The sequence below is a fragment of the Podarcis filfolensis genome, assembly GCF_964270895.1.
Source record: "Podarcis filfolensis genome assembly, chromosome: 6".
In the NCBI taxonomy this organism is placed as follows: domain Eukaryota; kingdom Metazoa; phylum Chordata; class Lepidosauria; order Squamata; family Lacertidae; genus Podarcis; species Podarcis filfolensis.
This window is the reverse complement of record NC_139609.1, coordinates 48,590,998-48,603,871: the sequence shown is the minus strand read 5'-3', so window position 1 is coordinate 48,603,871 and position 12,874 is coordinate 48,590,998. Positions and strand designations below refer to the sequence as shown.

The window sequence follows — 12,874 nt, the reverse complement described above, 5'->3', positions numbered from 1 at the left end:
CGTCAGGGTGTGGCCTTACTGCATGAAGCCAAGGACAAGATGGCACCCATCATTCAACATTCAGAAATCAAGCAGGCAGGCAACTGAATTTGTATTTCATTACTAACAACATGACAATGTCCCATTGAAGATAGCAGGCTAGTTTTTGGAAGCACAGAGTAGGATATGCGGCACATATCACTCTGCTGTTCAACATAGGCGAATTACCTCGGTTGGAAGGGGCTGCTGCCTCTGCTCCCCGCCCCCAACACTCAGCAGCTGCCTCTCAAGGCAGCTCCCTTAGCCTAATGGCAGGGCCGGCTGTGGCCTTGAATAAAGCCGCTGACCACAAGGTCTTCTCTTCTGCCTCCAGCAGAATATGGGAGCATTATAAATTGCAACGTGTGAACGGATCTGACTGAGTAAGCCTACCTCTGGGTAGAGTATATTATCCAGGATTATCAGGGCAGCATAAGTACTATTGATGTTTGTTTTTAATTCCTTTTTTGCTTTTAACTTGTTTTTTAACTTTATGATTTTATTGTTTGGTTTTATGATTTTATATTATTATAAACCACTGTGATACATCTTTATGATACAGTGGTATATAACTATTAAATAAATAAATAAATAAATAAATAAATAAATAATCTTGTCCTACATTTTCTTTACAGTCACCCTGTGAGGAAGATTAGGTTGAAAGATAATGATTGGCCCAAAGACGCCCAGTGAGCTCCTTTCCAAAGCAGGAATCTGGACATGGGTCTTCTTGGTCCTAGTCTGACACTCTTATCCAGGAGTAGCCAATGTGGTGCCCTCCAATTCTCATCACCGCTAGCTGTGGCTGATGGGAGTTGTAGTCCAAAACCTCAAGAGATCATGATGCTGGCTACTGCTTTTCTAAACACTGCACTACACTGGCTATCCATCCATATATTAATACATGCACATATACATATCAGCAGTGAAACAGTTTACCACTCTAGAAGTCCAAAAACCTGCCGATGTGGAAATGAGTGGAAAGGCAGTGTAGCATCTCTCTTTTTGTAACTCCACCATAGGCCTGAGCGTGACAGGTACTACCATGATATTACATTGCAAAGGTAACAGAACTGGCACTTTAGGGCCAAAGAAGATGCTAGTGAAGCGATACAGACATCTGGCCAAAAGTATTATGAAAAGCTCACTGGGGGAACTTGGGCAAGTCACTGCCTTTCAGCCTAACCTACCTCACAGGGTTGTTGTGAGGATTAAATGAAATGGGGGGAGAACCATGAACACTACCTTTAGCTCTTTGTTAAAAAGGCAGAATATAAATGTGATAGATAGATAGATGATAGATATAGGTAGATGATAGCTTAGATAGATGATAGAGATAGATAGATAGACAGACAGACAGATAGATAGATAGATGATAGATATAGCTAGTCTGTTCTGCTTGCTCCTTCTCTGCTCTTGCTTCCTTAAAAATGAAATAAAATAAAAACACAATTCTTGAGAAGGAAGGCATGGGCTCTTATTTTACTGGCCTCTGGCAACCTAAGTGTAGCAGTGGTTGGGTTAAAAAGCGCTTGACAGAGGAAGATTAAAAACAATCCAAGGAATTTGTTGCAAACTTCCTGGATGGTTCCCCACACGCAGTGGCGTTTTCTTGGCTACCTGGCTTATAATCAGCAGAGTGGAATGTTGTAAATTAAATATTTTTAAACAACTTTGCTCTCTCCCTGGTTAAACATTGCAAAGATTGCTCTTTCTTGTCTGTTTCATGCTGGGTGGTCTCTCCCCCCCCCCCCATTTGCCTGTACGTCTTCCTCAAACACAATTAACCATTTAGATGTTGCACAAAGGATTAGCTTATGCATACAAGGCCAGACGCTAGTCCTTTTCCTTGAGGTGGGGGGTGGAAGGGGGGTGGGGGCAAGGAACCAGGGGGCAGATCTTTTACTTTCCGCTAAAATACAAAAGCCAAGAAAATCCCCTAACCCCTCCAGTTTTCCTTGAATGATAAAGGCCCAGTGGTAGGCTCCTCAGCTGCCCTCAAGTGCAGGCCTCACAAGCTCTTTGCTTTCTTATCTTGATGGTCAGCACTGAAACAGCCTTAAGCATCCCAGTTGATGTGGCACCCAGAAATTCTGGTACCTTATAAACCCGAAGTTTGCCTTAACACACTATCTGTTTATGAGCTTTGCCTGTCCACTGGTCTGCTGTGCCTGCAACAGTTATTTCTCGACCCACTGCCACTCATATGTGGAGGTAACCTGTATTCTCAAATGCAGATTAATCAGAGGGATGTTAAGAGACAGTGTTCTGAAAAGTGGAGAGTCTCATTCCCCCTCAGGTATACCTACCAAGTACTCACATGTGTGGACATAGACTGTTGATGTATAAATATTTTTACCTCTCATGAGAACAGCAAGCCAAACCTGGGAGATGAAGTAAAACCCTGCTACTTCAGGATTAGCTGCACTCCTTAACTGGAGTTACCACCACTGGGGAAGAGGAGTATATACAGGTGCTTCCTCTCTTGAGAGCCTGACAATGGGAGAAGAAGCCTCTGTTTGAACTTTGGTTTGGCAGCTGTATTGTAGTGTGGTGTAGTGGTTGAGAGCGGTAGACTCGTAATCTGGGGAACCTCCACATGCAGCTGCTGGGTGACCTTGGGCTAGTCACACTTCTTTGAAGTCTCTCAGCCCCACTCACCTCACAGAGTGTTTGTTGTGGGGGAGGAAGGGAAAGGAGAATGTTATTTTTTTTTTTTTAAATATTTTTATTAAACAATTTTTTATATAACAGAAACAAGACGTACATAAACAAACATTCAACAATAATAAAACAAAAAACACGTACCACTTCATAACCCAATTTCTAAACCTTTCTTCCTCGACCTCCTCTTACTTCCCGTTTCTGTATTCCAAATTCTTACAGTTTTTCAGCGAAATCTTACCTTATTTTATTATAAATTTATGCTAATCACCCTTATTCTCTTTGTCATAATCATTACTAATAGTAACCATTTATTTTAGTCCAACATCATTCTAACTGTCTCCAATTTTATAATATTTCTTTAAATAGTCCTTAAACTTTTTCCATTCTTCTTCCGCCGCTTCTCTTCCCTGGTCTCGGATTCTGCTCGTCATCTCTGCCAGGCTCATATAGTCCATCACCTTCATCTGCCATTCTTCCAGTGTGGGTAGATCCTGTGTCTTCCAGTACTTTGCGATGAGTATTCTAGCTGCTGTTGTAGCATACATAAAGAAGGTTGTATCTGTCTTTAGCACCCCCTGGCCGACAATACCCAAGAGAAAGGCCTCTGGTTTCTTGGGGAAAGTATATTTAAATACCTTTTTCAGTTCATTATAAATCATTTCCCAGAATGCCTTAATCTTCGGGCATGTCCACCAGAGGTGAAAGAATGTGCCTTCCTTTTCCTTACATTTCCAACATTTATTATCAGGCAAATGGTAGATCTTTGCAAGTTTGACTGGGGTTATGTACCACCTATAAATCATTTTCATTATGTTTTCTCTTAAGGCGTTACACGCCGTAAACTTCAACCCAGTGGTCCACAACTTTTCCCAGTCAACAAACATGATGTTATGACCAATGTCCTGAGCCCATGTAATCATAGTTGATTTAACTGTTTCATCTTGTGTGTTCCATTTCAGCAGCAGATTATACATTTTTGACAAGTTCTTAGTGCTGGATTCTAACAGTTCAGTCTCTAGTTTTGACTTTTCCACCTGGAAACCTATTTTTCTGTCTAATTTAAACACTTCATTTATTTGATGGTAGTGTAACCAAACTGAGATTGCAGAGTTTCGAAAAACTAAAAGAGAAGGTGAGAGATTGGGAAAGGAGAATGTTAGCTGCTTTGATAGTCCTTCGGGTAGTGATAAAGCAGGATATCAAATCCAAACTCCTCTTCTTCTAAATGACAGCAAGGGGTCAGAAACTGGTGTGCACTCTCGCATAGACACACACATATCATGCCAGAGCCATTTCCTCAAGGCCGCTTTCTTGTACTTCTGGCCAGGGAGCAGGGAAAGCAGTTAAGTCCAAAAACATCTCCTGTCCAAGCTCTCCCAAGAAATGCTGAGCACATATGCCCTTCTTCTGGGCTGGAGCAGGCTCTGAGCTCCGTAGTGTATTGCATTTGTAGAGCTGGGACACTGGATACCTGCAAGTGTCCCTTGTCTGAAGCTGCTGTGCACATTGACTTAATAAAACTGTAGAGTTGGAAGGGACCATGATGACCATCAAGTCCAATCCTCTGCAGTGCAGGGATCTTTTGCCCAACGTGGGGCTTGAACCCACAACCCTGAAAGTAAGAGCCTCATGCTGTACCAACTGAGCTATCCCACTTGGCTGTTGTGCACGTTGACTTAAATGGCCCTGGGCCATAACTCAGTGGTGGAGCCTCAGCTTTGGATGTAAAGGGTTCCAGGTTTAATCCCCAGCATTCCCACACCAGACTGGAAGGGACCCCACTGGTAAACCTTGTGAGCTGCTGCTTGTCAGGGTGGATAATAAGGATCTAGATGGCTCCATGGCCTGACTAAGTGCTAGGCAACTTCCTATGTTCCTAAATGTAGTTCCTGGGATATGTTTGAAAGGCTACCACTCTGGGTTGGCAGCTTAGTTAGAGTTGGTATAAATGTATGGCTGCATGTATTCCTGTGTATATGGATATCTGCACTAAACCTTGTAACTCAAGGTCTGAAACAAAGCATGTGAATTTTGTAATTGATGCTGCAAATTTGCTTAGATGTGCATAATGTTTTGTAGATCCCGTGCTAGAAAGCTCAGTGCCTTGGGATATAATAGAAGCTATGCAGATTTCTAGACCTTCAGCTATAACAACCCTGTATGTCATTAAGATGAAGAAAATCATATCTTCCCAGCAATTAGTGTGTTTAGGAAAATGGTATTTACTCATAGCAAAATTACACCGATTAATTGGCAACGCCGCTGGTTTTGGCCACACACCCAGCAGGGCCAAAAGCACATTGGTAAGATTTGTTTTACATCTAGCTGTAAAATTACATCTAGAGTTTGCTGCTGTGTTCAAACAAGATTTTTTAAATTGTCATCTAGTTTTCCAGGCTGGAAAATGGGCATCTCCAGAGACAGAGTGATAAATGCACAATCTGCCATGTTCCCCTGCCCCTCCTTCCAGAAAGCAGAATAGCTATTGTATCTTCACTATTCCTAACATGAATCTCAGCCAACACATTCATAACTGGTCTGACAAAAATGGGACTCTGATAATATTACATTGCTAAACTGGCCTGCCACAAGATAGGCTGGCCTATCTATCAGAACACACAGGCTGCACATGACACACCAGAACAAAGATATGGCTGATTTTATTATAAAAATGTTGGAGTCTCTTGAGCCTCACAGCATTTGGAGAACAATTCTTCTCCATTGGCTTGTAAATGCAATGCAAATGCAGTTACAGGGTACATTTCTAATGAAAGAAATACTTCCCTGAAGAGAACTGAACCCATAAGTCAGTCTCCAGGTCTTATAATCACATTTTGAGATGTATGTCAAGAAACTAGATACTACTGAAAGGGCAGCGCAGATGATAAAATGTTTCAGTCCCATGAAAATAAAAGGATAAAACAGGGGAGGAGATGGGTCTACTCCCTGAACCATCCTGTGTGGACCCACTGGCACTAGAGGCTACCTCCCCTCTCCTGGGCCCTGATGAGAGATCTCTACCTTTAGGTTCTGACGGCCAGTCTACAGGTCTTTTGGGGGAATCAAGCAATCTGTGAGATTTCCCCACAGCTGGAAACCCCATTACACCAGAAAAGTGTGTCTGTTTGGGCCAAGCTATTTTTTACCACAGTGCAGAGTGCTTTTCTAGATGATGCTTGAAGAGGAAACACCTGATAGTCTTGCAGCCCTCATCCTGCCTATTTTAAGAGTACAGCCACATGTAATTGACACATTTTCAAACTTGGCCTCATGCAGATCTGCAGGGATGAGAATGGGAAAGGGAAAAAGAGGTAAAGATGTGGATGTTGCCTCTTTTGATACTCATTTGCTTGCATGGCACTCCATGCCAAAGAAAATGTGGTGCTAGTCATGTGTGTTGATAGCACAGTGTGAGCTCTTTAAGTTTAATGTGGCCATATAATTTCATGTTTAAATTGGACCTGTTGGTCACACTTGTAGCTCCACCAACTTCAAAATGATTCCTCTCTCTCTCTCTTTCTGTGTGTGTGTTACAAGAATGTACAACAGGCATATTGGAAACTGAAGGTGTTTGGGGGTGGGGTGGTGGCTGCTTGAGCCCCAGGGCTTTTTGAAGGAGGTACTGTGAACTATGGCATATCATGGCTTAAGATGTGTGATGGAAATGGGTCACAATACGTAAAATGATAAAGACAAGATATAACTACAGTACAAGAGCAGCCCACTAGAGAAGCCACTGCCTTGCAGAGATCTGTGCAGTCGTAGGGACTCAAGAGCTGATGGTTTCCACTTGGAAGAGGATTGAGGCAAGCAGCTGCTAGGATGCAAGGGAGCAGGAACTAGCCGTGTGGAGGGTGCCTGCTACAAGACACAACTACATTAGCATGAACCCAGAGGAAGCACCTCTGTTACTGGAAGGATGTGTAAGGTGAGCCTTGTGCAGAGCAGACCCCAGAATCTCACTGCCAGATCACTAGAGGGTTAAATTAAAACAGCTATCTTGTGATTTCTAGAGGAACCATTATTTGGAATTATTCATAATTGCACTGCTGCCACACACAGTGACTACATCAAGAGCAAATCTGTGCTTTGATAATCTACTTTTATCTTGCCCCAAACACCTGCAGGTCATAAAAGGCAAAAAGGAAAAGCCGGTTCCTCCAGCAGTCAGTAGCACTTGCAAGCAGCAGAAAACGTGAATTGAGGACCTCAGTTCTAATCTGCTCACTGAGGCTTCCCATCCCGTCTCACGACACTAAGCAAAACAGGATCATGAAGCCAAGGAGATAACATCTGATATAGATATGGGGAGTTATCATAGGAGCAAAGACCTTGCAAAAAACTATGATACCAGCTCCTCAGGCTCACTTCTCAATTTACATTTTGTATTCAGGATACTTGCATACAAAAGACAGACATATTGTGTCACCTAAGATCAGCACACCTTTGTGATTTCAACACACCTTTGTGATTTTCTCAGTAAATTCACTTAGGAGAGTGGGAAAGGTTGATCTTTTCCCAACTGCTGCTTCTATGCGAATACACAGGTTTAAATGCATGAGAAGCATTTCCAGCAAATATAAGCAATGCACATTTTGTACTTAGCAAGCCCCAAAGTTATAGAATGAATCAGAATATGATCTGGGTTATCTGGCTATGTATGAAGTAGAGCAACATTGGGTTACAGTAGAATAACACCAAGGGGCAATGGATGAGATTCTCTATTTTTTAAAGTAAAATGTTAAGTTTTTAAAAATGGAGGTTGCAATCTGCAGACTTCTGCCCAATCCACTAACCTGAGCTTTAGACAGATCTCACAATTTATGGCAATATCAGTGCTATGTAGACATACATCTAAATGCCTTGACTATGTGGGCATGCTTTTGTTTTTTAACCTCCTCACAGGATGTCCCAGAATAGTCCAATATGTTGGTACCTTGAGTTCTATCGCTAGTTACATTTTTAAAAGATAATGGGGTGCTGAAGTTTTCTCTGGGTATTTGTGGAACAAAGTTATCCTTCTGCATTCTTTTCCACAAGTGCAATGTGACATTAGATGCTGGAGCAGTTCATAAGGACTTATATGCAGGGTTAACTTGGGCCATATAGGAGGACCAAAGAGCTGCACAGGGCTGCATGTGGAGAGACAGGCAGCCTTTCATCTTAGACAGCTGCTGCTTCACATCTTTCCATTTGGAGCCAGTTCTTTAATGTGGTTATTTTTAATTTATGAAGGAATGGGCAGGGTTGGCTTATAATTTTGATTCTCCTGTGTTAAATGGGGGAAAAAATGCTGCTCCCCTTAGGGGAAAAAAAGATCAGGATCATGTTTATCACTTTGTCTAATGAAAATGAACTAATATTCCTCTGGGCCAATATCTAGTAGCAGAGACCAAACAACCAGGCTTAGATGTGCAATTTAAGAGTTCTGCTAGTCAGATTCCTGTGAACCAAACATTTTAAGAAGCGAAGAGCCTCTTTATGACACACAAAAGTTCGAGAACTTGTATTTTGCACCATGATCCTGGAATTGTATTTTGAATAGTGGTTGACAGGACATGCGTGTTGTTTTAAATAAAACTATTTTGGCTAAAGGGTTAGATGCATACCACTCCACTGGAGCTTCTTTTACCATGACTATGCTAGTATAGTAATATTCACATTTAGATGAACATTTAACCTTCAAGAGGCTTAAGAAATTTTAAACTGGACTCAGGTTTACCATTTCTCTCCTGTCCTCCATCCATTTAAAAAATATTCCCTTGGTTTCATGGAATCCATAATCACTCCATAGTCTCGGTATTCTTATGCAGGGGGTTTATTGCTTTGCTTTGTTGTTGTTTTTATTATGTGTTTTTATTTTGTATTTTTATGCTATGAACCACCCTGAGTTTTTCAGATGAAGGGCAGTATACAAATTAATTAAATAAATTAAAGGAATGAATAACAAAGTTTAGGGTAGTAAGTGCTACCAGTTTATGATGCAATGAACCTAAAAGAGGTGACTAAATGTGGAACTGTAAAACAGTGACATAAAGCACTCAGGCTTTTAGTTTCTGCCAAAATCAGCAAAGGTAAGGCAAACAGTGACAAAGCACAGGAAATGGTATACTGTGTGCTCCATCGTCAGGTGAATACTAACAACAGAACAAAAACCTTCTGAGTGGTCAGGACACACTCTAAGATAGTAAAGGAATGGTAATATATGCCCCAAGGTAAGCCAAAGCTTGCCAAAAATTTAAGATAAACAACAGGAGTTGGTTCACTAAATGGCTAGCCTGTGGTATATTTTCCTTTGATATCCACTGTAACATCCACCCTTCTTCTTCTTCTTCTTCTTCTTCTTCTTCTTCTTCTTCTTCATCATCATCATCATCATCATCATATCTCACTTTTTCCCTGGCTTGGGACTCAAGGCGGCTTACAAAAAAAGTGCAAAATACAGCTAAAACAGAAAAGCTAAAAACACAGAAATCATTAAAAAGTAATTAATCAATAATATAAAATATGAATAACAACAATAAAAACATCACAGCAGCAGCTCTTTCCTTAAAAACAGGCAGTTCCTAAAGGCCTGTTGGAATAAAAAGGAAGAGGACAAGAGGGAAGGAGCCAGTCTAACTTATTCCAGGAAGAGAGTTCCAAAGTCAGGGAGCAGCCACCAAGGAGGCCCTCTCCTGCATTCTCACAAGCACATCTGTGAGGGTGGCGGGACTGAGAGAAGGGCCTCCCCCTGAAGATCTCAGGGCCTGGGCAGGTTCATATGAGATAATAGGGTATTGCAGATATAGCCTGGGCTAAGCCATTCATATGCAGGTACTGTTCATCATGTGGAAGCTTGAAAAATATTTGAGTTTACATCTGCACAAGGTGGTTTGATAACATAAGTGGTTTAAGGATAAAGTGCTCATTTGTTTATGAGCAAATCTTAGTTCATATTATATACCGGTATTCTTCCAGGTAGCAAGTGCTTGCAAATGATTTTAAAAACACAATTACCCACCTGGAAGGGCTCTTTCATGAGCTTTTACTGAATGTATGGTCCCCAAAGCAACTACTTGTGGTCTTATCATTGTGAGACATCCTTCTTTCTCAGATACATGTATATTCTGGTATTTAATTATAAACCTTGATATAACCTTGACCTATCTGCTGTATTATGTTGACACGGTGTGATCACAGCTCAAAAGCCTTGTGTGTCTGTGCATTTCCATGAATAAGGAGTAAGATCATATGGAGCCAATTCAGATACTGGATTATTGTCACTCAAATAGACTTAAGAATTTAAAATTATCTAAGTGTGAACATGTCCTGCAAGCAAACAATCACGCCTTTTGCAGTGAATCCCAAAACTCAGGCATTCATGATTTTAAATACTATTATCCTCCCCCACTTTTTTCCCTTGGAAGGAGATAAATCCTGATCTGCTTTGGAAGGCATTCCATACTCATGACCATCTTGTTTTTCTGTAGATATTTCAGTTTTATTATATTATTTTAAGGTGGAGTCAGCAGACACCTAAACAATTCTCAGTATACTGACTGCTGAGCTAATGAATGTATGGTTTCTGAAATATTTTATCCCCTTTCCCCAACATTCTGCTTGCCTTTTGAGGGCTGCAGTGCTTTGTACTGACAATTTTAGGGACGACAGGCGCAGATGCCTGAGTGAGACTAGTTAATTCAGAATCAAAGTGGATTTTTAGCAGAGAATATTTTTCTCACTGTGCATCACCTTGCAGTTACTGCTTCTCCGCCCACTGTTATTTAATCGTTTTGTAACATTGCGTAGTTAGCCTTAAGACTGAATCATCTTGTACTATCTTGCTTTTTTAAGGTACTGGAACCCAGAAAGTTGGCACTTTCATCACAGTGAGATCAGCTAAGCTGTTCTTTTGACTGAGTACAATCTGTGTGGTCCCTGCTCTTAGCTTGGTTGGCAACACACAGCATTCACTGGATTTACAGGAACCAATATCACCCTGTGCAAGGCAGCATGCATGTCAATGAGGGAGGATATGGTGGGGGGAGGAGGAGGGAAGAGTCACACAGAGGAAACAGAGAGATGTTCTTGTAAATATTTATTTATTAAGGTGTAAATAAGAAGTTAAAAGCTGGAGAGGATACCGGTGTCAACGATGCTAGGAGTCAGATCATGAAACAGGACTGCAGGCTCCTGCCATGCCATAAGCTCAGGCAGCCAGAAAACCCTCTTTTAAATCTGTCAAATTCAGATTTCCATCAGCTGTTCAGTACCCATGATAACTTCATTAATGTGCTTAGCTGTAAGAGAGAAAGAGAAACACATTTTAAAAAATGAGTTATTTAAAACCTATGCCTTATCCAATTTAGAAATGAATTTATTTATTTTTGAGGGGGAGGGGCACAGATTCCTTGGTAAGTTAGGCACAGCAAACAAATGATCTGTTCCTGTCTGAGGCAGGCACCTAACCAAACATTAGAAGGTGCCTTGAATGAGAGTGCTTGCAAGTATCAATCACTGCCACATGCAACAAAGGCAGAGACCAACCAGCAGCTGTAGCTGGCAGGTGTATATCTGGAAATCAGCGTGGAGTCACACTGGCCTAAAGGAAGGAAATGCTGTAGAAACTAAATCACAGTACGACCCCACCCAGACCAACCTCCCTTTGGCAAGAAGCTGAACCCTCTTCTGTCAGCCCCGTACGGAAGTGGGCCCAGAATTAGCAGAAACAAAAGGGCTCTATGGGAGTTTTCAGTCCCGGGTCGAGAGGCAGTTCTTTTCAGCTGGCTTCACCCTGTTCTAAAACCCAGATAGGGTTTTGCAAATTCTCCACCTCCTCAAAATTTTCTTACCAGGCTGTCTTTTATTTGCCATTGGCAAGGTTACAGATGCATTCAAGCCGCAAAGAAAAGAGAGGGATTAAAGAAGGTACTTTCAAAAGGGTCCCAGAATTTGGGCTCTGCTTGGCACAATTGTTTCAGACTGAGAGCATCTGTGCCAAGCAGATCCAGAGCCACATCAAAATGTCTGATTAGTGCTTGGTGAGGGAGCATTGCCTGGCCCATTTGTTCTGGGTGCTCCAACCTGAATGGCTTGGAAAATGTGTCACTTGTTACGCAGGAATTTCTGCTGGGAACAGAGGAGTGCTGCAACAAGCAAACTCCTTGGGAAACGCAGACAGAGAGCCCCTCAGAGAAAGCTTGGGATCTAGAAGGCTGATGAACGTCTGTTGCAATCAAACTGCAATTTGAATAAACACAGGGACAGAAATGACTCAGTCCCAGCAAAACTCCATCATGGCACTGGGCATTCATGACAAAGTGCGTTCCTCCACCGGACAGCAGCTATTCGCTGGCAGCATCTGTCCTGGAGAGCCCTGCCTTCAGGGGGAATATGAAAGCATCTCCTTGTTGTTTGCTCAATTAGCTCCAGACAGATTGCTGCTGGTGATGGCAAAGCTAAGCTGTAAAAGAGGAGGAGGAGGAGGAGGAGGAGGAGGAGGAGGAGGAGGAGAAAGGGTGTGTGGGAAGAGAGAGAAGGGGCTAGGGCCAAAACCCAGGACCACCACGAAGCTCCAGCCCTCAGGGGCTCCAGAAAACGTTCAGTTTACTCACTCAATTACATACACTGTTTTATAAACCCTTAAAATAAAATAGAAAACAGTCCTTGGCACAGAGTTCCTGTTCTATTATACAGTAGTGATGAAAGACTCCGCTGTGTATGAGCACTCCTGAAAAGCCAGAGATGAATTAATAATAATAACAATAACAATAACATTAAAAAACAGAATAGAAAGGAGAGGGTGGGGTTGTGATTGCAGAAATGCAAAGATGAAAAAGCACACTCTCTGGGTGGCTTGAGCTAGTGCAAAAAGCAACTCCTTTCTCTCTCTTGATCTGATGGTAGGTGGGATAGAGGGGATACCCACAGACGCAGGGAGCAGCTGCAGCTAGAGGTCAGGAGGTGGGGTGGGGCCCGGAAGTTCCATGTGGTGAGGGAGAAGGGAAACAGGTGGTGTGGGGCTGGTTTGTTTGTGTTGGTAACAGGAGTGGGAGCTTCTCACAAATGCTTGCTCCATTCTGCTCAGGATTTATTTAGATAATTCAGTGGTGCCTCACAGGCCTAATGTGGTGGATGGTGTTGTACACTTTAGCCATCAACAGGGGCAACTGCAGCTCCTAGGATGCAATGCTCTATTTAAATAGGA

General features: G+C 42.1%; 1 protein-coding gene and 1 long non-coding RNA gene across 5 annotated transcripts in view; one reads left to right on the top strand and one right to left on the bottom strand.

Moving 5' to 3' along the window:
• The window catches only part of LOC310765213, an 89,602-nt gene that overhangs the window by 3,498 nt on the left and 73,230 nt on the right, over nt 1–12,874 (top strand). Inside the window, exon 3 of one of the 2 annotated variants that reach the window (XR_014549488.1) lies at nt 6,813–9,046. The exons of the other annotated variant lie outside the window; for it this stretch is intronic. This is a non-coding gene — a long non-coding RNA (uncharacterized lncRNA). Of the gene's footprint in view, nt 1–6,812; nt 9,047–12,874 lie in introns of those variants that run through there. 2 annotated transcript variants of the gene reach the window in all.
• Nucleotides 10,751–12,874, bottom strand: part of EIF2B3 (eukaryotic translation initiation factor 2B subunit gamma) — an 86,272-nt gene continuing 84,148 nt past the window's right edge. For all 3 annotated transcript variants that reach the window (XM_083619901.1, XM_083619900.1, XM_083619899.1), the window contains exon 12: nt 10,751–10,967. In XM_083619901.1, coding sequence (XP_083476027.1) covers nt 10,915–10,967 — 53 coding nt within the window. In that variant the 3' untranslated portion in view covers nt 10,751–10,914. The remainder of the gene's footprint in view (nt 10,968–12,874) is intronic.